Raw genomic sequence first — 21,383 nt, forward strand, 5'->3', positions numbered from 1 at the left:
ATGTTGAATCGTAACATTTTATCTCTAGTTTATTTACCCCGTGCAACCTGAATTTTTTTTCAATTTTTTTTTCTCAACAGATTCCTGTCATTTCGAGGGTTTTATTTAAAAAAATAAAACTTCGAAAGATAGTTACTTGAATTGATACGGATTTTAAACAGTTTCTTCTAAATGAGAATAGTAAAAATAGCTAAGTACATGTGTACAGAGTGTCTTAGTTGAACGAGATCACCAAAATATTCGGATAATGAAAGATCTTCAGGGTCTTCTTCTCAGGGTCATTTCAAGGTCATTGGTATTTTCGAAAATGGCATTCGACGTTTCTTCCTCGATATTCTTATGGAGCACAAAAAGACGAGTTCAACGAGTATAAAGACCATAATGTCACGATTATACAATCTCGAGATATTTGTGTCTTGAAACATTAATGGAAAAAAACATTAACCCTTCAGAGACAAATATCTTGAGATCGAATGATCGTAAGGGTATGGTCCTTGTACTCGTTGGATTTGTCTTTTCATGTTCTGTAAGAATATCCAAGAGAAAACATAAGGTGTCGTTAAAAAAAAATTGCTGACGACCTTATAAAAAGAGACAAAGCGAAGTACAAGATAAAGGAAGCGGAGAATGCTGACCGTTAGAATCGAACCCAGTCTTTCAGTCGCCTAACAGAGGGAATGCGCTCGGTAGAATTTCATTAAATAATTGAGACATAGCGAATTGATTTTCCCAGGAAAAAGCAGCGTGGAAAAATGAATGTCAGCAAAGAATCCAAGCGGCTAACGAGACTCAAAAAACGGATCGCCTCGGTTGCCCGGTGAGATAATGATCTCGTATCAGTTTTTTGCGAGCCCGGTGAGTCACGCGAACGGAATAGAAACGAAGGTTCGAGGATCGTAGGAACGGCGTAGATCGCAATCGCGGACAGAATGTGTGTTGTACGTTTGCGGCTGTGTGTACAGAGGGCGGCCTCGTGCAATTATGAAAACGGATGGAAAACAAAGGAGCGCGACGAAGGATTGCAACGGTGACAGATCGCGGCTATTGTCGCGCAACGACAATCCTAATGCAATACTTCACGGGTCGTCGGCCGATCAAATTCAATTAGCTTTGACATTCGTCGGTAACCGTTCGGACCGGTGACAAATCGGCACCGCATACCTGGCTATGCGATCGATGAAACCTAGGAGACCGTGAAGACTATGACGGACAATTGATGACGGATCTACGAACAATACAATACTGGTTTTCCAAATGAAATTCTACGATTTTCACTCGTTGCACAATAGCAAATTTTTCCGCGAAAAGTCAACAGACTCGTGGTCACAATTTTTGTGAAAAGAATCAACAAATTACAGCTAGATTATGAAAGCTACAGTAGTTGCTCTTGTTACTCATTGGCCACACAGCACGTCTTGTTACAGCAAGTGTCAAATTAATTTTCTGAGAAAAACCTGTGAGCTGTGAGAGTTCAAATAATTGTAATTTAAATTTATGAACCACCTAGCATATTTTATTTTAATCAATCTACTCTTCGGTCCAGTTACATTTCTTCATGTTTCGTGTCATTAATTCGTTGAAACAATTAATGAAGCATTTTTGCCATCCTAAGTAGAAAGGCTATCATAAAATCATAATTAACCTCTTTTCACATCGCCTCGTTCTGGTATTTTCAAAAACAGTTTCGATTTTGCACAAAGTGTGAAAATATCGTTGCCGCCCAACAGAAAATCACGCCGGTGTTGAATTCTGAAACAACAAATCCGCTTTCCAAAAAATTCGATAAAGCGCACCGCTTTTTTAAGTTGCAGAATATGCCATGATTTCGCAAGCGGAGTTCCACGCTCGGCCGCATTTCGCGTAACTGATACGATAGAATTACATTTCGGCCGGAAACTTTTGGCAGCCGCGCGGCACATACGGGGCGGCAACGTGTGTATGCGTGCGTTCGCTATACTGTTGGCGATGTTCGAGGTAAAACGTTCAATTACGCGCCCGCAGAATGGTACTACCGGTAGCAGATATTGTGAAAACAATGCGCCACGGTTGCAACCGTTTTTAACCACTCCGGGGATAATGATATTACGAAACTAAATACTGGAAAATTTGACTAACGCTCGGGTACTGTATTAGTATGTACAGTACACGACGATATACGAGAGTGGGGCGATTTATTCTGGTTAGTTTCGCGAACTTCCATCGACAAGTTCCGAAGGGTGAGGGGGGGGGCGAGAACATTTTGCTGGGGAAAATTACTATGATTCGGGACAGGAGCGTTTGCGACAGGAAATGTTAAAGGTAAAGGAATTTCTGTGCTGGGTATAAAAGCAGTGTGGAGGAAAATACGCGAAAATTAGGAACAGAGATGAAAACGAAAAGCAACATGCAAATTGTTCAGACCACGTTGGACAACTAAGAACGACTGAGATTGGCTGAGAACGACTGAGATTGGCTGAGAACGACTGAAAACGACTGAGAACGATTGAAAATGACTGAGAACGGCTGAAATTGACTGAGAACGACTGAGAACAACTAAAATTGGCTGAGAAAGACTAAGATCCCATCACCTGAGAACTGCTGACTACTACTGCGATTTAAGCATCTGAGAAATGCTGAGGATTACTGAGAGTTAGTAATCTGAGAAATGCTGAGAACTACTGAGATCCAATTAGCTGAGAACTATCGAGATCCAATTACCTGAGAACTATTGAGATCTACTGAAACTCTATCGGCTGAGAACTGCTGAGACTTGACGAGACTCAGTCAGCTGAGAGCTACTGCAGAGTTTTGAGAACCAATCAACCGAGATAAAGGCATCTGAGAACTACTGAGAATCACACAGATAAAGTACAACAAACTCGAGAATTGTTCTTCACATTATGAATAGTACAGTACACAGTGCTAATTAATGTAGACACAGGTTTCCCATACGAATTCAATTTCGTATACAATAGAATATGGCAATAGATTATGACAAGAAATGTATTCTGCGTAAGATTATTATATTTTATACGTGCAGCAATTCTCAATATACGGATATGCATTAAAAGCAACAGTTGCGTCAGCAAAATCAGTGGGAAAAATCAACGACACACGACAATGCGAACGCCAATCGTCCACGCTCATCGAAGGACCATCGAAGATCGATGGATCCCTGGCCGCTGTGTGGGATCAGTTCCGAATAATCCGGAAGATCTACCGAAATTCGTCGATCTCTGCCCGTCGCGTCGGGGAGCATAAATCGCAGTACGTTTCGTTACACGCGTTCCCTGTCACGTCGTCACGTGTAACATCGACCGAAAGAGACAGAGAGAGAGAGAGAGAGAGAGAGAGAGAGAGGGAGAGAGAAAGAGAGAGAGAGAGAGAGGAGCAGGATGGCAAGAGGTGAACAACGATCGCGTTTATTTCATCGGTGACAGTAATCGGCCCATTCAGCATCGGCGAACGTAACACCTTGATCGTCAGTGTTCGCGGAATCTGTAGCAAGCATTACCAAGGCGGACAGGGAGCACGAGTAACGAGATCAAGGAATGCCTCGGCTTTGGCGATCGCGAGCATCGATTCTCTTGATCTCGACTCTTTCCCCCCCCCCTCTCTCTCTCTCTCTCTCTCTCTCTCTCTCTCTCTCTGTCTCTGTCTGTCTCTCTCTACCTCATTCTCTGTTTCTCCTGTAAGAGCGTTTCTCTTTCACGAAGAAACAATCGTGTCTCGAGTCTCGCAACGATCCCGATTCCAGGTACATACCCAAGCCCGGAACGATCCCAGAAAAGATAATGCTGGTTTACGATCCGGAGATGTTAGAGAATAATGGAATACGAGCGGCAATATGTTCATAGCCGATTTTTATGACGTTTATCGGAATATATTGTTATCGCGGACGGCGATCGTGTTGTTTTTAAACGCGTAATTGGAAGCAGCTAATTTATCGACGCAGGAAACCGCGTTCAATCTTGCCGGGGTGTCACAATGGAAGGTAGACACGCTATGCGAATTTCTGCGTTCGCGAGATGAAATAGCGTTTGTTTAGTCGGACCCGGAAAGTCAATGGCGACCTGTAATTTAGTCCAGGCAATATATTATTGTGTTCATTAACTGCAGCTTATCAAAGAACAGCATATTTTCTTCTGTTTTCCCTGCGAGGCTAGATTATGCGTGCAAGAAGGTAGCACACCTTAACATTTTATTATCTTGTACAGTTAAACCTGTTTTTGTGCGGTCCTTTTCTATGCGATTTTTTTTTTTTTTGTGCAATTTGTTCTGTGCGATTTTTTTATGCGGTATATGAATGCCAACGGTGTTGGCATTATGACACCCTTGTAATGTTCTCATCACAAGAAAAGTATTTTGTACTTCTTGAAGGAAAATGAATATGAGACGCAATGAAAAAAGAAAAAATACAGCAAAAGTGAAATTAATATTGACATTAATATCGACATTACCAATATTCTAACTGATCGTCAATATTCCATCTCGCGTAGAAAATTGTTAACGACCCCTTAACGGGAACGTCAAGGGAAGAAATATTATAACAAAGAGAGGAAACAACCATGAAGGGCCGGACAATAATTATTGTCCTGATACTTTAGCGAAGGTTAGAGCAATAACGAGCGAACCAGAAATTTACGGAGGATCGGGCTCTTTTTTGGGGGGGGGGGAGGTGGGGGACGACGACGACAAGACCGCCGAAACTACCCGGAGCCATTACCGTAATTAATTGCGTCGTCGATCAATCACGGCGACATTAAAAACGACACACAACAGCGACGATTAAGAGTGATCGATATTGGGCCCTGGGGCCATTAAACTAATCCCTAATAAACACGGCGAACGCGAGTTCGCTTTTTTCCCTTTTCAAAAAAATAAAAAAAGAACGGAGAAAAGGAAAACCACTTTCTCCCATTTTCTGCGTCCCCTGTTTCGCATTGTATTCTGGGTGCATAGGATGCGATCGTGCGATTTATAATATTGTCGGACAGCGAAAACAGATTGTATATCTATAAGATTGTTTGTTTAGATTTTTGGTTTTTGGGGGTAGAAATGTTTAAACGCATCGAATTCGATGGGAAACTAATAGTTTCATTTAGAATACTTAAATGGCCACTACATGCCTGTTCTTGATTATAATTTGACCTCATTTTTCCATTGTAACTCTTTTCAGAGACCAATACGCAATCATTTTTTGTCGAGATCGGTAGCTCCTCGAATAGCCAACGAAAGAGAGAGAGGGGAGAAGGGAGGGCGTACATAGGTACGTGGTAGCGATCATTATGTGCCACCCACACGGGAGGTTCGTGGCGACTATTCTAATGACGGCATAAATCACGTTCCGCCGCAGGAAGCATTTATCATCATCGAGATCCTTGCCCCCTTCCTCCTATCCCTTTCTACTCCCGCGTCTCTTCTTCCAATGTTGGTATACTTCTCTCTCTCTCTCTCTCTCTCTCCCTCTCTCTGTGTTTGGCCGCCCTTTATGCAGGCCCATTCACTATGCCGTGAAAGCAACCCTAAGGAATACTCGCGTGCCTTTTATCTGGAAATCACCCGGTTCCGGAGCTTCTTTTCCCCTTGGCGATTGGCGTGGATCTCGTCTTTCAAATTAAAGGGCATTTCTTTTTTTTTCTTTTTCTTTTAGGCAAAGAAATCGATTTTTCTCTCTGTAAGACTTTGTCGTTTAACCCTTCAGGCGTGACTTTATAAAATTCCCCGGACGCTCTTGACAACTTAATGACGGCCACGGCTAGATCTATCCAAATCGATTTTCTTTCACCAATAATTAGAAAAAGTTTGCATAGGTTGACAAAAGTATGAAAAAAATTGACACAGTGATTGTTCGCCAATCCGCGCAGCTAATTGGACGAGATTTCATCAAATCGAGGCCAGTAAAAGGCTAGTAAAGAAATTCGTTCAATAGTTGAATCGTGCAGATGATTCTGAACAATTGCTCCTCGAATTTGGAACGGACTTGAAAATTTAGGGTAGCTTTCGGTCCTCGAGGACGTGGATCGTCCAACTCGATTTGGCGGTGGTCCGAGTGCTTAATTGGCGTAATCTCGTCTTTTCAGTGGGAATGATTCGCAGTTTGTCAGGGACAGAAGCGCGTCCGAGCGCGACGCGACGCGACGCAAAGGAGGGAGGGGGACGGGCTTTTGAAATTCCAACGATTTTCGATGAAACGAAACGCGGCTAGCCACGCAATCACCGTGCCAGAAGTGGCAGTCGCGGAACGATCTACAGGCTGATCCAAATGTCGCGCTTCCAAATTGATAATAAAAAAAAAAAAAAGAAAAACATATCAGCAAATTGTTTCCATTCGGAATAACAAGCGACATTTATTTATTAGTTATTCAAGCAATTTAGTTTCAGGAAATTCTAACTGCTGGGTACGATCGAAATTTACAACGAGACACATTTACTATTATGTAATACATGTACATGAACTTAGGGTAGTAGAATAATGCCCTTCCGTGTTTCGCCGCGATTCGATTTATTAACGAGCCGATAAATTATTTGAAATGTCAATTGCGCGATACCGTTCGCGCCACCATTCGCCGATTAATCGAGCAAAGGATCGCGACGGATTACGTCACGGCCAGCGATCGATCGAACGATCGATCGATTGCGTTCCCCTTGCCCAGAAGATAAGGCACGTTTACAACGAGCATGGGTGTGTACACTTGTCACGACGTTGTAATGACGAACGAACGGGCGGTGGACGAGGTTGTGTCCCTGAAATTACAGTAGAACCTCGATACTCGAATTCTTTCTCTGGCCAACATGTTTTGCACAATTGAACTGTTCAATCTATAGCAATTCATATAAAACACAATTCACACTGGGTGTCCTACCTCTGCCACCCTTAGTGACTTTATTATTTGTACATATACAAAAAATGTTTGGGGAAAAAGTTGTCGTATTCGGAGGGTCAAGTCAGTGTGGGTGAAGATCATCTCAAGGTCAGCATCCGAGATCTTACGAACAGCAACGATTCTCGTAGGAAAAACCTCGAAAAAATTGGTTTTTAGCTAAATTGCTTCTAGATAAAAATATAAAAAAAGAATTGGAGATAGTGTGGATGGTGTTACCTTATTATTAGATTAATTTCCATGGTCGCTCTTAACCTTCAATATGAAATCTTCATTTTCTCGAGTTTTTCATTTTTCACAACCAGAGTTCGCAACTAAAAAATCGGAAAAAATTCTCGAATATGTGGTTCGACATGCTGAATGTGTCAGATTTTTTTTAGAATTTTTCGATGCGATTAAACGGGGAAAATGGGGCAAAAATTGGATTTTCCTTTTTTCCCCGTAACTACCCTTACAGGCGAGGTTTGGGGTTGAAATTTGGTAGAAAGGGTTCTTTCGTAGTAAGCCATCGAACAAGCCATGTCACAAAAGCTACGACCAAAGACAAAAAAGTGTTATCGTTGGATTAGTATTATCTTTCCGAGATAAAAATTGCAAGAGACCGAGCTGAATTTGGTCTAGTTATTTTTACAAATAGAGACGTATCGGTCACGTTCGGGGATCGATAGGTTTAGCATTAAACAGAGGTGCATGGGCAAGGTAAGACCGAACCGTGTCGAGCTGGGAGGCCAAAAAGAAAAATCGACTTTCGTTGGAATAACGTATAGCGCTTCCCAGGCTCGGTTCTGCTCATGTATTCGAGCTGGGTAGAGCTTTCGCCGGGTACTCGAACAATTCTATCTGTTACATCTGGGTCGACACTTCGGGGGCTGAAAGTTCCGGCGGAGATAGTTCGAAAAATATATAGGACCAAACGAAGAGAATCACGTTTCTTCGTTGAGCATGATAGGACTGGCGAGCAGCCCCCGCACGTCCAACCTGGGAACGGGGGATCCATTCGTACGAATTGATCAGTAGGCGACAATGTCTTCAACAGCTATCCTCCCTTATGCTCCACGGTAATGAACCAAAAATTATAAATGACGATATTCAAGCCAAATCTTGAATATCCATTTACCTTCTAAAATAATTAATTGCACCAATTCATGAGAATTTTCTACGTCAAATATTTTAATGGGCTAATTTCATTGTCTAATTGAAATCTTGGGTATCCGTTTATTATAATAATAGCTTAACACGGCTTTCACAATCGAATGACTATTAAATATACAAGTTATCTACTGGGTTCGTAGATAAAAATTGTCCGCATTCATTACGAGACACCAGGAGCTGAATAAATGTTTATTTCGTTTCTTAATCGTTTTAACGAGTTGAAAGTAGTGAAACAGTATTTTAGGATTTTTCAAAAATAATAGTCTCTCGTTTAACAATCAACTGTTTCAATTTAAAATCATTAATCACTACATTTCCAATTTGTCGAGGCCACCGAAGAAGAAATAAATATTGATTCCACGGTCCGTTTTATATTTCGCTGTGCTGAACCATAGTGATCCATAATTCGGCAATAGCAGTGATAAATTTGAACGCTTCCGTTCCAGGTTTATCGCCTAAATTGCATTAGTTTTACGGGACATATATTATCAACGATTATATTATTCGGTCCATAACGTTAAATTCGGCCGATAAAGGATAGATACCAGAAACCAATGGTTCGATCGTTACTTCTGAGATTGCGAATGAACGGATAAAATTTAACGAGTACAAAATTGGGGGGGGAGGGGAGGGGTCCGTGGCGTCAGACGCGAGACAGACAGTAGCGACAGCGACAAAATACAGACAAGGATTCTTCTGTTTTATGCGACATAAAACGGAGAAGTTTAGAGCACCTTTGGTAACGCGAAGGCTAGATAAAACCGGGAGAGCTGCGTACATGAACAAGCTTTATGTCCTGTAGCTTGACAATGATCGCAACAAGATAAGTCTCAGATAAACGCAATACCACGATATATTTTATTAGCCCCTGCATCGTATTTGGACTGATCGTTTATTTATGGTGGCTCCAGAAAAATATTTCTAGAAAAATTGTCGATATTCCAACTAGTTTCGTAAAAATGTCTCTGAACACTTTGGAAAAATATTCCAGGCGAAAATGAACGACGGGTTGCGAAAGTACAGGTTTCAAGCTTTAAAATGAATCCTGGTTTATTATTGTACGAGTATTTTTTACGAAATTGTAACAGCTTAAATATCGAGGATTTTTCGAAAATCGAGAATGTAACTAGATTGCAGATTTTATGCACTGTGTAGAAATTGTGTTATTGTATACAGCGGCAGCGGTGCTGTTATATTATTACAAAGTGGGCCATACATTTATTGAGCTTTCGTTCGAAGCTTAATAAAACAACCGAAATAACCGTTTTCATTAAAAGCAACACAGTAGAATTGATCTGAAATATAAACGCACAAGCTTTACGCCGAGCGAAATATTTTTAATAAAATGGAATTTCACTCTTTACATTCGCCAAGTGATTTTAGTGACAGTTGCGCGCCTACTAAATGATTTTATTTATTATCTATTTACACTGTTAGCATTAAACAAAATTCCAGACAGTTGTACACTTACTAAATGATCCTGTATTTCATCTAAAAACGATGTTAGTAGTATATAAAATTCCGCACAGTTCTGCAAGTACTAGACAGCTTTCATTTTTTACGAGTCGACAATCATTGCCATTAAATCCCTATTCCTATTCAAATATCATTACCATGAAAATAAAATACTGCCAACTCAGCGTCTGCCAGATTCGTCAATAAAAATGTAAATTTAAATCCACGGAACGATGATGACTATCAATTCCGGCCGGTGATGCGAGCCGAGGTTGAACTATGAACATTTCGACGAGTCGGTTTCTATAATGTCGCGGACAAACCGCATTGTGCAGCTAAAATGAACCCTTCATTCACACAGACCAGCATTTAACAAGCTATCCGATTCATTACATTCCAATTAGTTCAAGAAGTAACGCTATTATTGTACCACTGTACTATTTGCAGTTCGGCAACGAAAAATAAAGAAGTCTCAAACCGCCGCGCCGTCCTAACCTAAAAATTGACGCTATTGTTGTGTGACGAACTTACTTGTAGTTTGACAAAGAAAAATACTGACCTGCCGTTTGCGAATCTTAATGAAACTTTAGGGGGACGCAGTTCTTGGAAAAATATTGAATATAACTTTTTTATGGCAGCCATTATCCACACTGAAAGGGTGAAAACTACCCTCAAATGCATTACTAATTTAGGTAAAGTAAAATTGCCGTACTCAATTCCACGACTTAGAACCCTGAAAAATTACCTAATACAGACCGTGACTAATATTGAGAGGGTGAAAACAACCCTGAAATTTTTCAATGAAGAACAGTAGCGAACTTAAATTAGCGTTACTAATATTGTTAAAGTAAAATTGTTGTACTCGATTCTACGACTTTGAATCAGCTAGGATCACTTAGCCCAGATTAATATTAAAAGGGTGGAAACAACCCTCAAATGTTTGAGCGAGGCCCGGTAGCGAACGCGGCACTAATTTTGTTAAAATAAAATAGCTGTACTCAATTCGACGACTTGGAACACCGCAGAATCTCCTGATCGTCGACAAGAGTCCCTTCGCCCTTCATCCGTGGACAACTCCAAGGCTTGCAAAGAGTCTTTCAGCCATCTCAGACATTGGAAACATTTAATTACCAGGAAGTATAGTCACAAGAGTTTTCTTTCTAGAGGTAGCTCTGGGAACCTTGCAGGGAGCTCTTCCAGGCGGCTTGGAATGGAACTCTGCCGTAGGGCGAGCTCTCGATACGACTTAATCCGGGTCCCGGTTAAACCGAAGCCCACGCTATCGTTCGCAAAAGGGTGGAAGGGAGACAGAGAGAACAGAATTTCCCAGTGTCACGTGACCGGACGTATTTGATTCTATTTCAAAAGAAAATGATCCCGGTTAATTCCTGGTAACTGGAGCCTGCTCTGGACCCGCTTATCTCGGATTATCGACGGCCCTGTGTTTCGATTCGCCCTTTATCGCAACACGCTGGCCCGGAATCGCGAAAACCTCCACAAAATTCGCATCTCCTTGAACACATCACTTACATCAGAAGCCTATTAGTAGATCGCGGATCCTCGTGCGAAATAAAAATGCTCTACCTCAATTGAAACAACAAGACTCCGTAGATTCGCGATAAGGTAGAGTGACTACGTTACCGACAATAATAGGCGAAAAATGGTTTTACGTGCCTCAACTTTTCGTCCACATATGAGAATACTTTTCGTTGGGAAAGGGCTCATTTGAAAGAGGAAGGTTCAATCTAGCGCGCGCTGGTCATGAGCTGACGAGATTGTGCAGATATTTGGTAATATAAGCGTTAGAAGTAGGCCAAAAATTGACGACGTGCATACCGTGGAATCCGAGCATGTTTATGCCATTGGATGAGTTTTCTGGATGAAATCGAGTGTAGGGCGCGCTATAAAATATCTCCAGCTACAAATTGAGCTATATTTTGTCTTGATTCTCCGCGAAATCGATCGCGATCTCGTGATCCATGGAGGAGCGACAAAAGATGGCGGACGTGTCCCGACGACCAGAGGCTTTTTCTGAAATTTTTATCGGAAGTGTCGAGCGAGAGGCTGCTCGATTAAAAGGCTAATTGCCGAAAGTAATACGGACCACCCGTGCCTTCAGATCCGACGGAATAGATACGCATTAATTGGACGAACGGGGGGAACGCGCGCGACTCCTCTGATTACCTATTACCGATAATTATATGTCCAACGAGAGAGCGGAACCGAAGCGGAACACTCTCGGGAACCTGTTCCCCTACAGTACGTCGAACATTGAATCAAATTGCATGAACGTGTGCGAGCGTCCCTACACGAATTCACGCCTCCTAACCTTTCGCTACCGGGTAGACGCACTCGTAAATAATTGGCCAGTGGCCGTTGCGTGGCCATTGCGTGGCTGTTACGTGGCCATTGCGTTCTCCACGCCGATACTGTTCCGTTCCCCATTCAGTTCCGTCCTCGGTTCGAGGAGAGGTTCGTGGAGAGGTTCGAGTAGGTTCAGGATCGTTCTTTCACGGCCGCCGATCCGTAATTCAATTTCTCGCTCGGCAGCAAATTCGAGGACGAATCTAACTTCGACTTGTATCCACTATCGATCCCGCGGACTCCAGCTATCCGCTAACTAATAGGATCCACTTTATCCTACCGCCTCTGATGAGACACTCGACCGGTACTTGCTAATTGGGCAGGGTGAAAAAATTGTTGAACTCTTATATCGAGGCCCGGAGATTTTTATGCGAAACAAAAATTGTCTGTATCAATTACACGGAAGGGGAGTCGCGTAAAACTTGATTTTCTCTCTTAGTAATTAGAATCGACTCTAAATAATGTACCAGTGATATTAAAATATTCTATTTTGTGTTTCACTAATTTATTATTACTTATTCGATAACATATTTTCCACTCTGTTCCATTAATTTCTGCCATTTTTGGGTACCTTAACGTGTTATTGAATAAACCTATGAATCTTAATTTTATAAATGCCGCGATCTTTCGTTCCAGCCCGATATTATGAAAATCAATTTTTGATCGCCGTTAGGTGATTTCCTCTCCGCTGTGTGCATTTCCACGGTGTGGTCTGGTGTCGAAGTCGACGACAGCGTCCTAAATCAAACTAACAGGGTGGACAAGGTACACAGAGAGCTCGTTGTGCATGGACGTTGTCGCGTTTAGAAGTTCATTAAGCGGTGAATTTATTGTAAACCCTCGAATCTTTTTCGTTCGAACGAGCAACTGGTCGGATCTACATAAATTGCCGGCCGCATAAATTCTAGTAGACCGTCGCAGCAATTTGCCTCCGCGGAACCGGTTAACCGCGAAAAGTCTACGATTATTATTTTCTGTAACTCCATCCCCTTTTACAAGAGTCTCGGCAATTTTTCTGTTCTTCCACTGTTGCCTACACTCCGCCGTTCTTCCTCGAAATTAATCCGGATTTATCTCTCGGCGGTGTTTGTTGTGTGTTTCTATCTTATCCCTGTTCCCTTTTGTATTGTAGATCTTGTTCTCGTTTCTCCCGTTGCGCGGCCGTTAATTGAGCTTCATTGTCGTGGAGATTCGTCTGCCTTGCGACGGAGCTGTTTCTGGCTATTGTTCATTGTCGGAAACAGTGGTCCGCAGATTTGTCTCGTGTTCTTCGGCGTTATCTCGATCGTTTCGAAGACGCTCGGCTTCTTTCTCGATTGATTTTTTTGTTCCGATTCAACCGTTCAACGCAGAAACGGCGCAAATTAAAAAAGTTGACAAAAATTCGAGTTAAGGATACAATAGAAGCGATCACCTTTTTGAAACGGTGGTTTTTAACCTGGGTGCATCCCTGGGGGCGCGAGAGGAATTTCTAAATTTTCGATGGAAAATTTATCTTTCAATAAATAAATGATCTTGCAATAGACCTAATTTTCTGAATCAGGAAACAGGAAGACATTTTTCAAGAAGGTGCGAGAACTTATGTTTAGTCTCAAAGGGATCATCACGCTATAGTCGTTGAACGGTCAATAGACAAAGCTAATTATTAACATTTTCAACCGATAGGGGGTATGGTTATAATTTCCTGTGACCATCTTCAACAAAGTTAGTGTTTGCATGTACGATGGACAACGTTTTCATTGGACTTCTTTCAAGGCACATTCGAAATATGTTAATTTAATTGTAGTCTATATGGTACATAGGTAAACCTATATTCCGTGTTGTCCTGTATTATCGACCAGACTCTATCGTGTCGTGCAGTTTTTGCTTGGGAAGTGACAGTAGCGCTAGTAGTGAAAAATGTCGGAACTGCGAGATGCTGCTTCAGGAGGACTCGTTTTTCGTGTTTAAATAAGTAAGTAATCAACTAAAAATACACAGCACCGTCATTGTACATGTCCTGGCTAGGACTGTACGGTCTTATTTTTTCGATACGAATGCTAAATCTCTCGATATTAAGAAAATCTATCAGCGGCGGCCATCTTGTGACGTCACGCTTGCTTCGAACGCCTCGTGACAGGCAGCATGCCGCCGAATATCACAAATTACTCCACGATAACGTAAAAGTAGCCATTTTGGAGACCACACAGTCCTAGATTGGACTTTTAGGAAACCAAATTGACCGCTTCTGAATTGCTCATTGTGATATTGAAGCGTCAGTTTGAGGCCCCGTGAACCCCTGCAAGTTCGTCTACGTATGTGGGTTTCTTCTATGTGTGTGTTGTATTTTCACAACAACAGTTGTATTTTCGGTTAGCTGTATTTGTTGTCGAATTGCTCTAATGGCAAAAGCAAGTAAAATATTTAAGGCGGTGAAGTCACGATTCATCACATTCACTCTAGTACCTCTTATACAGGGTGTTCCAAAGATGTACTTCCTCGGAAAAAGGTGATCCCTGAGGTAATTTCAAGTAACATTTTCCTTTACGAAAATATTCTCCGCGACTTCGTGTATTCGAAAACAACCTAACACCGTTCTTACATTCTTTTAATCTTTATTACCTCATATTTTATCCAGCATCTAGAGTCCGTTTATAGCGATCGGAAAAAATGAAGAATATCGATAGATTATTGTCAGGTTATTAGAATGATCAGAGGAAGAACCGAATTTTTCTCTCTGGCGTCTAGTTTTGCGCAGTTGGAGTGGACAATCGTACACAATGCAGTCTACTGATGAGACAATCAATGTTACAAATCATGTATAAAAAGCGAAGATACCGCAATAAAATTCGCAGACGTGGACTGCACGATAATGTCGGCTCGCTCGCCGCAAAATCAGATCGAGGGAGCGGGATCGACGCAAAGTGGACAGAAGACGATCTCTCGTCGCCGTAGATCACTCGGCTCGGTTAAATAACGATCGGTGGTCGTGTCCGAGCGGAACCCGCGCAAATTAAGTAATTTCGTTCTGTGCGGGGTATTACTCGGCCCGGTGAATGGAAATGGATGAAGACATTATCGATCCTGCGATCTGCCGGTCGTTCGTTATTTGGTGTCCGGTGCATGCGTGCGTCGCTGTACGACTCGCCAGTCCACAGTCTAGCAAAGAGAGAGAGAGAGAGAGAGGGAGGGAGAGAGTGAGAGAGAGGAGGTGGTCGGCGATGGTTGAATGCATCCAATCACAAGTAAATATATTTCTATGACGGCCTAGCTGTCCGACGGCGGTCCATTTGGACGTCTTTGTTCGTTTAATTGGCCCCGACGCGATATCTGCGAATAGGCCTCGTCTTGCCGTTCGTTTGCTCCTAGGATCCGATTAATTCTGACCGTCGTCCGATAATTTATGGCCCGGCTATGTGTTATGCTCTACACCTTCCTCTATCTCTCTCTAGATCTCTCTCCTTCTCTCTCTCTCTCTCTCTCTCTCTCTCTCTCTCACTCTATTTCTCTATGGATCTCTGTCTTGCTCCGCCTCTTGCAGTCTGCTCGTTTCGCGGCGAAACCTCTTCGTATCTGTCACACCTTCCTCTAATTGCTCTGAACACGCGAGAATCAAGACAGACTGCCAGAAAGAGAGAGAGGGGGGGGGGAGAAAATCCGTGGTTGCTCTTTGCGCGGAGTTTGTTGCAGAGGCTGCTGACAAATCCTGGGAAACTTGATCCACACACTGCGAATCGTGAGCCAGGTCTTAACTGAATTTCTCGCGGAACAAATGTTGAAAAGATTGGCTTCTATTCTTTTTTTGTTTTAACTGCGGACGCACAATTCAAAAAAATCTGGAAAAAATTTGCCTATGACGGCGTTTCATGTTTAATTAATATAAAAGTAGACTTTCGAGTGATATAAAGAATCCGCATTTTCTAAATTTCTTGATTTCATTTTTTGGGACCGCAATTTGTAACAGAAAAATCAGAAAAAAACTCTCTAACGTACGGCTGGTTGACCGGAGAGAGTCAGATTTTTTTCAAAATTTTCGGATGGTCAATTGCGATCATATACCACCATATTTTGACCAAACCTCCCATAATGGTATCGCCAATATGTGAATTTTTCTAACCATAGGAAAAAAGCACATGGAGATCAAATTGATTAATACTGAAAGTAATTATGTTTAGAGATTAGTGTGTGCTTCGAAATTATGTGTAATGTTCGGTTAGACTATGATATTTGCTGATCAAGAAGCTTCGTTCGCATTCGAAAATCAATATTTTCATTCCATTTGCAACTGAACCTAACGTATTAACCTTTAATTAGTACGGACTTAGGAGTGTACGTATAATCATGCGTATATTAACCCTTAATTACTACGAGGCTCAATGTATATTAAGCCTTAATTACTATGGACATTGAAACTTGCATAACTTCTGAGGAGGGTCTGACAGACTGCTAATGCTTGTTACGTTGGTACGCGCGTACGAGTACTATGATGCCTAAATGTAGAAGTGCAACAGTGGCATAAAAGTTCAAATATTATAAAAATGTTAGTGTTCAAACTAGGAGAGTGTGCGCGTGTGTCTGAGAAGGAGAGGGGGTATAATTTGTATTTGATATTGAACTGGTACCCCCACAGTAATTGGGTCCCTTCCAAATGGGAACATCTCGAATCGCAAAGGCCCGTTTGGAAACTTTCAACAAACCTGAGACGTTCTTTCATGTTTTTGCCGGCTTCAGTATTCGCCCAATCGAGAAAAAAAAAGAAACGGGCTTGAAGATCAAAGACCGTCCGCGTAAATAAAGATCGCGGATCCGGGATCCATAGAAAAATCCCGCGGGATCGTTAACCGATCGGAACGACTGTGTTGGCGGCGCGGTTGAAGCGATCGCGGTGCAACAAATCACTCCTTATATAGTCGATCGGAGTTTGCAGTTTGCGGGGCGCGCATGAACGATAAAAAAACCTGCGCAAAAAGGAGGAATCCGTCGTGGGGACAAGGAAAGGCACCGAGGATCGGCTCGGCGGGAAGAGGATAATAAACCGGCGAGGCCCCATGCGGCGCTGAATCACGCTCAACCAGGCCTTTTTCACTTTGAGGTCTTTCGACTATCTCCTCTCTCCCTTTCCCTTCTACTTTGCCCTTCTCTGTTAGGCTGGCGCCGTGATTTTCCACGGTCGGTCTCGGCCGATAGTCGAAACTAGCGACGATTGCGATGCCAGTCCCTTGACGAAGCCCTGGAACCTTCGCTGACTGTTCAGAATTGTGATTTCTGTATATATGTCGCCGAGGCCTGGACGATAAACGGCGCGAAATTATCCCCACTACCGGCCCGGGTATACCCCGTGAGGGGCCACGAAGCTCGAGAGACCTCAGACGCCGAGGAGGGTAAACATAACACGGCTCGAGTACGTCTCCTGGACGGTATATGTCACCGACAAGACCCGTGTTGTTGACATATATCGAGAATTCACTGTATGTCCAAAATGTGGTACAATCGACGCACCTTCCGTGAACGCGTTCAACTTACATTACTATTGGCTGAACAGGACAAGAAATGATCTTTGTTAAATGTTCGTTCGAACCGCCATTTTGCTATTCAATACATGTCTCTCATTTCGTTCCTAACAACACTCACACTGCTTTTGCTTATTCGCAAGCATCAGATTAATCTCCACCAGTACGGTTTCGTGAAAATTGTAAATTTAAAATTGCTTTACTAATTTACATATATTTTGTTCAATGCTACAGCAATGCTCGCACCGCTTTTGTTTATTCGCAGGCGTTAGATTAATGTCCGCCAGTATGGATTTTTCAAAAACTTCAAAACGCTTCATCGATTTACAACTGGTTTCAGTATTGTTTTTTCGCGGGACATGCTGCAGTATGAAGGGCGTTCGAAAAAAATGATTTTAATCTGCGAAATCGCAAATGGCACGGGTTAATACGCTTGTCAAACGAGTCAGTTGGCATCGGCGCGATAAAAGGGAATAGCGGTGGAACAGAGAGAGAGAGAGAGAGAGTGAGAGAGAGAGAGAGAGAGAAACAGCGAAAAAAGGAGACAGAGAGCGAAAGAACGAAGAGAGAAAGGGGCGGACGTGAAATGAGAATCGCATCGAAATCGGACGATGGGTGTTCCGCCAATCAATTGCTACTTGACAGGGAATGCTGAATGCTGTCGATGATCGGGAATGATTAATGACAAGGCTATACCTATAAGCACGGGTAATCTGCGCGGTGATCGAGAGACAGAGGATACATTGTGTTCTGTTTCTTGGTCAAGAGGTGTTACCGGTCTAATAACTTATCTCTGTACTGTTCCGAAATGCGATACTTAAACGATGGTGATGAAGTTCATTGCGAAGTACTTTCTAGTAGCGGTATGGAAAATTGTTCTTACAAAATCGTCTTTGTCAATCGTTCGTGCATATTGATTTGCAATTGTAACGGTTGTAATCGTTTGCCTTTTTGTGCAACTGTTCGTTTGTGGTCGGTGTCTGCATAATCAACACGACTGACAATACACCTCGTATATCGTGTGTATGAAACCTACATCAACATTTGAACGCAGAAAAGTGTCTATAGTTCATTCGCTGATACTCACGTCACAAAAAAAAAAATCATTTAAAGTCTCAATTTCGAGACCCTGCGGTTAAAACATTGCCTAGAAACCTATAGAATTATCGAACATTTAAAGTCTCAATTTTCAGAAAAAATGTCATATAATTCATATGTCGCGGTAATAAGAATCATTTGAAGCCTCACTTTTTGAGGTTAGGCGTCTCTCAGAAATATTTCGGGGAACTCTTAATTTTAATGCTGGGCAACTCCACCGACAAGTCAGGTTCAAAAGAGAGTTAGCCAATAACCGGAGTCTTAGCGAGCTAACCACGGTCCCAATGGCGACGGTGTCTCGTGGAATAAATTTTGCGAGGAGAAAGCCGCGCGAGAAAGCTCCCCGCGATATTTCTCCGTGGGCATCGACGGTGGAAAGTCGCGGACGACGTTATCTCTCCGCGAGAGAGGCCACAAGATGAAGAAATTCCCCGTAGTTGGTAGGCTGCCGTGCCTGGATACCAGTTTCAGCGGGAATATAATTCATCCGGTCGCCGATACCGGGAATCCCAGAAACGAATCTCGGATTCCGTAGGAGAGCTCGATGAAACCGTGTAAAAATAGTCGGCGGGATAATCGTTTCAAGAAATCCTCAACAGAGTGAACCGGGATAGGGGGGGGGGGATAAGAGGTCCTTGGAGCGAAGCAGATGTAGGGAGGAACTGAAAGAGGGTCCTGAAACGCGTGGCGAGCGTGGTTCGTCTAGCGATGGGTCACGACGATGTTCGAGCAAAATTTTCGAACTTCAAATCGGTCCCAAAATCGTCGGAACGTTGCTGCCAGATCTTGAAAATTGTTTTAACATCGACTTCGCTTTTCAAAACGGCTCTGAAGAACTTTATGCATTTTCTATGAATTTTATGTATTTATGACAGAGAGTAGTGCAATTTAAAATAGTAGAAAGGTCGAAATGATTTAAGAATGCCAATCTGTTATTTCCAGACCGTTGAAATGATTAAACTACGAATGAAGTCCCCGTCTGTTAGGTTGTTGCATATGAAATGTCCGATTCTAGAAATACTAGTACAATCTTCAAGTTTAATGTATAATCATTTTAAGACACACAGCTGACCTTTAAGGTTGTGTCTTCAGTTCTGATAAAAATCTCTAATTTGACTTTTAAATCAATTTTATTTGGACGCCAATCAATGAAAAGACAACGCATTGTATTATATGTATTATGTCTATTCGACAATGGTAAAAAAACCTACAAAATGGAGTCGAGAATGTTACAAATGCAGAACGTGAACGACCAAAAAATTCGACTTTTTACCGTGATGCAGTCAAGAAATTTCTGATTCATTGACAGTATATGTTGCTTGCTTTGATCAATAAGTTTATTCGGAAGAAGAATTGTGCTTGTTAAAAAACATTTCGTATGCAGCAACCTAATAATCTTCGGTCTGTTGGAATCGACGCGGACGATTCTTATTTCGCATAAAGGTCCGCAGTGAGGCCATAAATTTGCATCTTGCGAAAGAGAAGCGCAGAGGGGATGCGCACGGTCCAGTGATAGTTCAAGTGTCAGAGTCGGAACAAAGGGAGTCTAGAAGTGAAGTGAAGTAACACGATCTCTCGGGTTTCGTGTTTCAGGCGGGCATGCTGCGGAGCTCGCACGGCGAGTTCTGGTTGGAACCAGTCGCCCTGTCCCCGGAAGAAGAGGAACAAGTTAGAAAAGGAGATGTAGAAGAGAGGCTCGAAGACGCCGGCGCCGAGAAGACGATGCGCCAGGTCCGGAAACTGCACTCGGTCACCGGCAGGCCGCATCTCGTGTTCCGCAGGTCCGTCGAACAGCCGCAGCTCGAGATCGGCGCCGCTGCCACCGCTGCTGGCCGCAACAGACGCCGACGAAAAAAGAAGAGAAAACTCGAGAGAAACTGTGGCACTCGCGGTGAGAATCCCTTTCCATCGTTCTCCTCCTCTTCTTCTTCTTCTTCTACACCTTTTTATTCTTCCACCGCTTCTTCTTATTCTACCGCTTCCTTTTAATTTTGCTTCATTCGGCTCCTTCTTCTGTTGATTGTGTTGCCTCCTCTGCTTCCCATACTTTTCGTGCTGTATTGTTCACCAGGCGGCCCACTTCTTCTAGTTTGAATATCGCGAGTAACTGTGAGAATGACGCCATCTTCTTCATTTTCCTCTACTGCTTCTAAATCTGTAACAAATGACACGTGTTTGAATGAATGCAAATTGGGAAAAATTCGGCTCAATTTCACTTTGGGGGACCAAAGATTTTTAACTTTTTTTCATATAATCCTATAGATTTTGACGAGAAAATACCAAAAATGTAAGTTTTAATGACCGGAGTTCACTGATTCAAAAGTTATACGCATGTAATATTTCAGTCGCTTTCGTCAGATTAGGACGCCGCCATATTGGTTTCAACTGAGTGGATCCGTTAGGTGTAGGTGATAGCACAAGCGCGTAGAAGCGGCGATTTTTGAGTAGTAGGTTTGAGAGAAAAATCGTCACATTAATACAGCAGCAGTTCTGACACCGCAGATCTCACTATACCACGCCAAATTGACACTATTTCAACATCTAATTGGCACAAGTAATTTCTCTCTTATTCCGATTCTAATAAAGTGTATTTTCAAAACTGGAAACTTGCACCAAGAATCCACTCGCTAAGCCAGCACTTATCATCTATACATAGAACGTCCTGCAAGGATCATCGTCGCTGGAAAATTGACAAGATTCCAGCTTTCATCGATTAGTATTCCGCTATCAAAGTTCCAAGTGCTGCGGGGGGAAAAGCCGCGCGTTAATTCCACAGACCGATGCGATGTGCGAAACGAGAGGCAACTCGTTCGGATATTTGAACGACGCATCGATAAACTATTCCTTAATCGCGGCGCGACCAGTTTCCGGGATTATTAGCGAAGATGACAGAGGGCCCGGCGTAATCTGTGAAACATTACGCTCATTTGCCATCGCGAGTATCTCTCGCGCCAACATTATT

At 42.6% G+C, this 21,383-nt stretch overlaps 1 protein-coding gene across 2 annotated transcripts in view; it reads left to right on the forward strand.

Moving 5' to 3' along the window:
- Nucleotides 1-21,383, forward strand: part of LOC143355447 (A disintegrin and metalloproteinase with thrombospondin motifs 7) — a 105,563-nt gene that overhangs the window by 68,149 nt on the left and 16,031 nt on the right. For both annotated transcript variants that reach the window (XM_076790253.1, XM_076790252.1), the window contains exon 4: nt 20,015-20,312. In XM_076790253.1, coding sequence (XP_076646368.1) covers nt 20,015-20,312 — 298 coding nt within the window. The remainder of the gene's footprint in view (nt 1-20,014; nt 20,313-21,383) is intronic.

The sequence above is a fragment of the Halictus rubicundus genome, chromosome 7 (assembly GCF_050948215.1).
Source record: "Halictus rubicundus isolate RS-2024b chromosome 7, iyHalRubi1_principal, whole genome shotgun sequence".
Classification (NCBI taxonomy): Eukaryota; Metazoa; Arthropoda; class Insecta; order Hymenoptera; family Halictidae; genus Halictus; species Halictus rubicundus.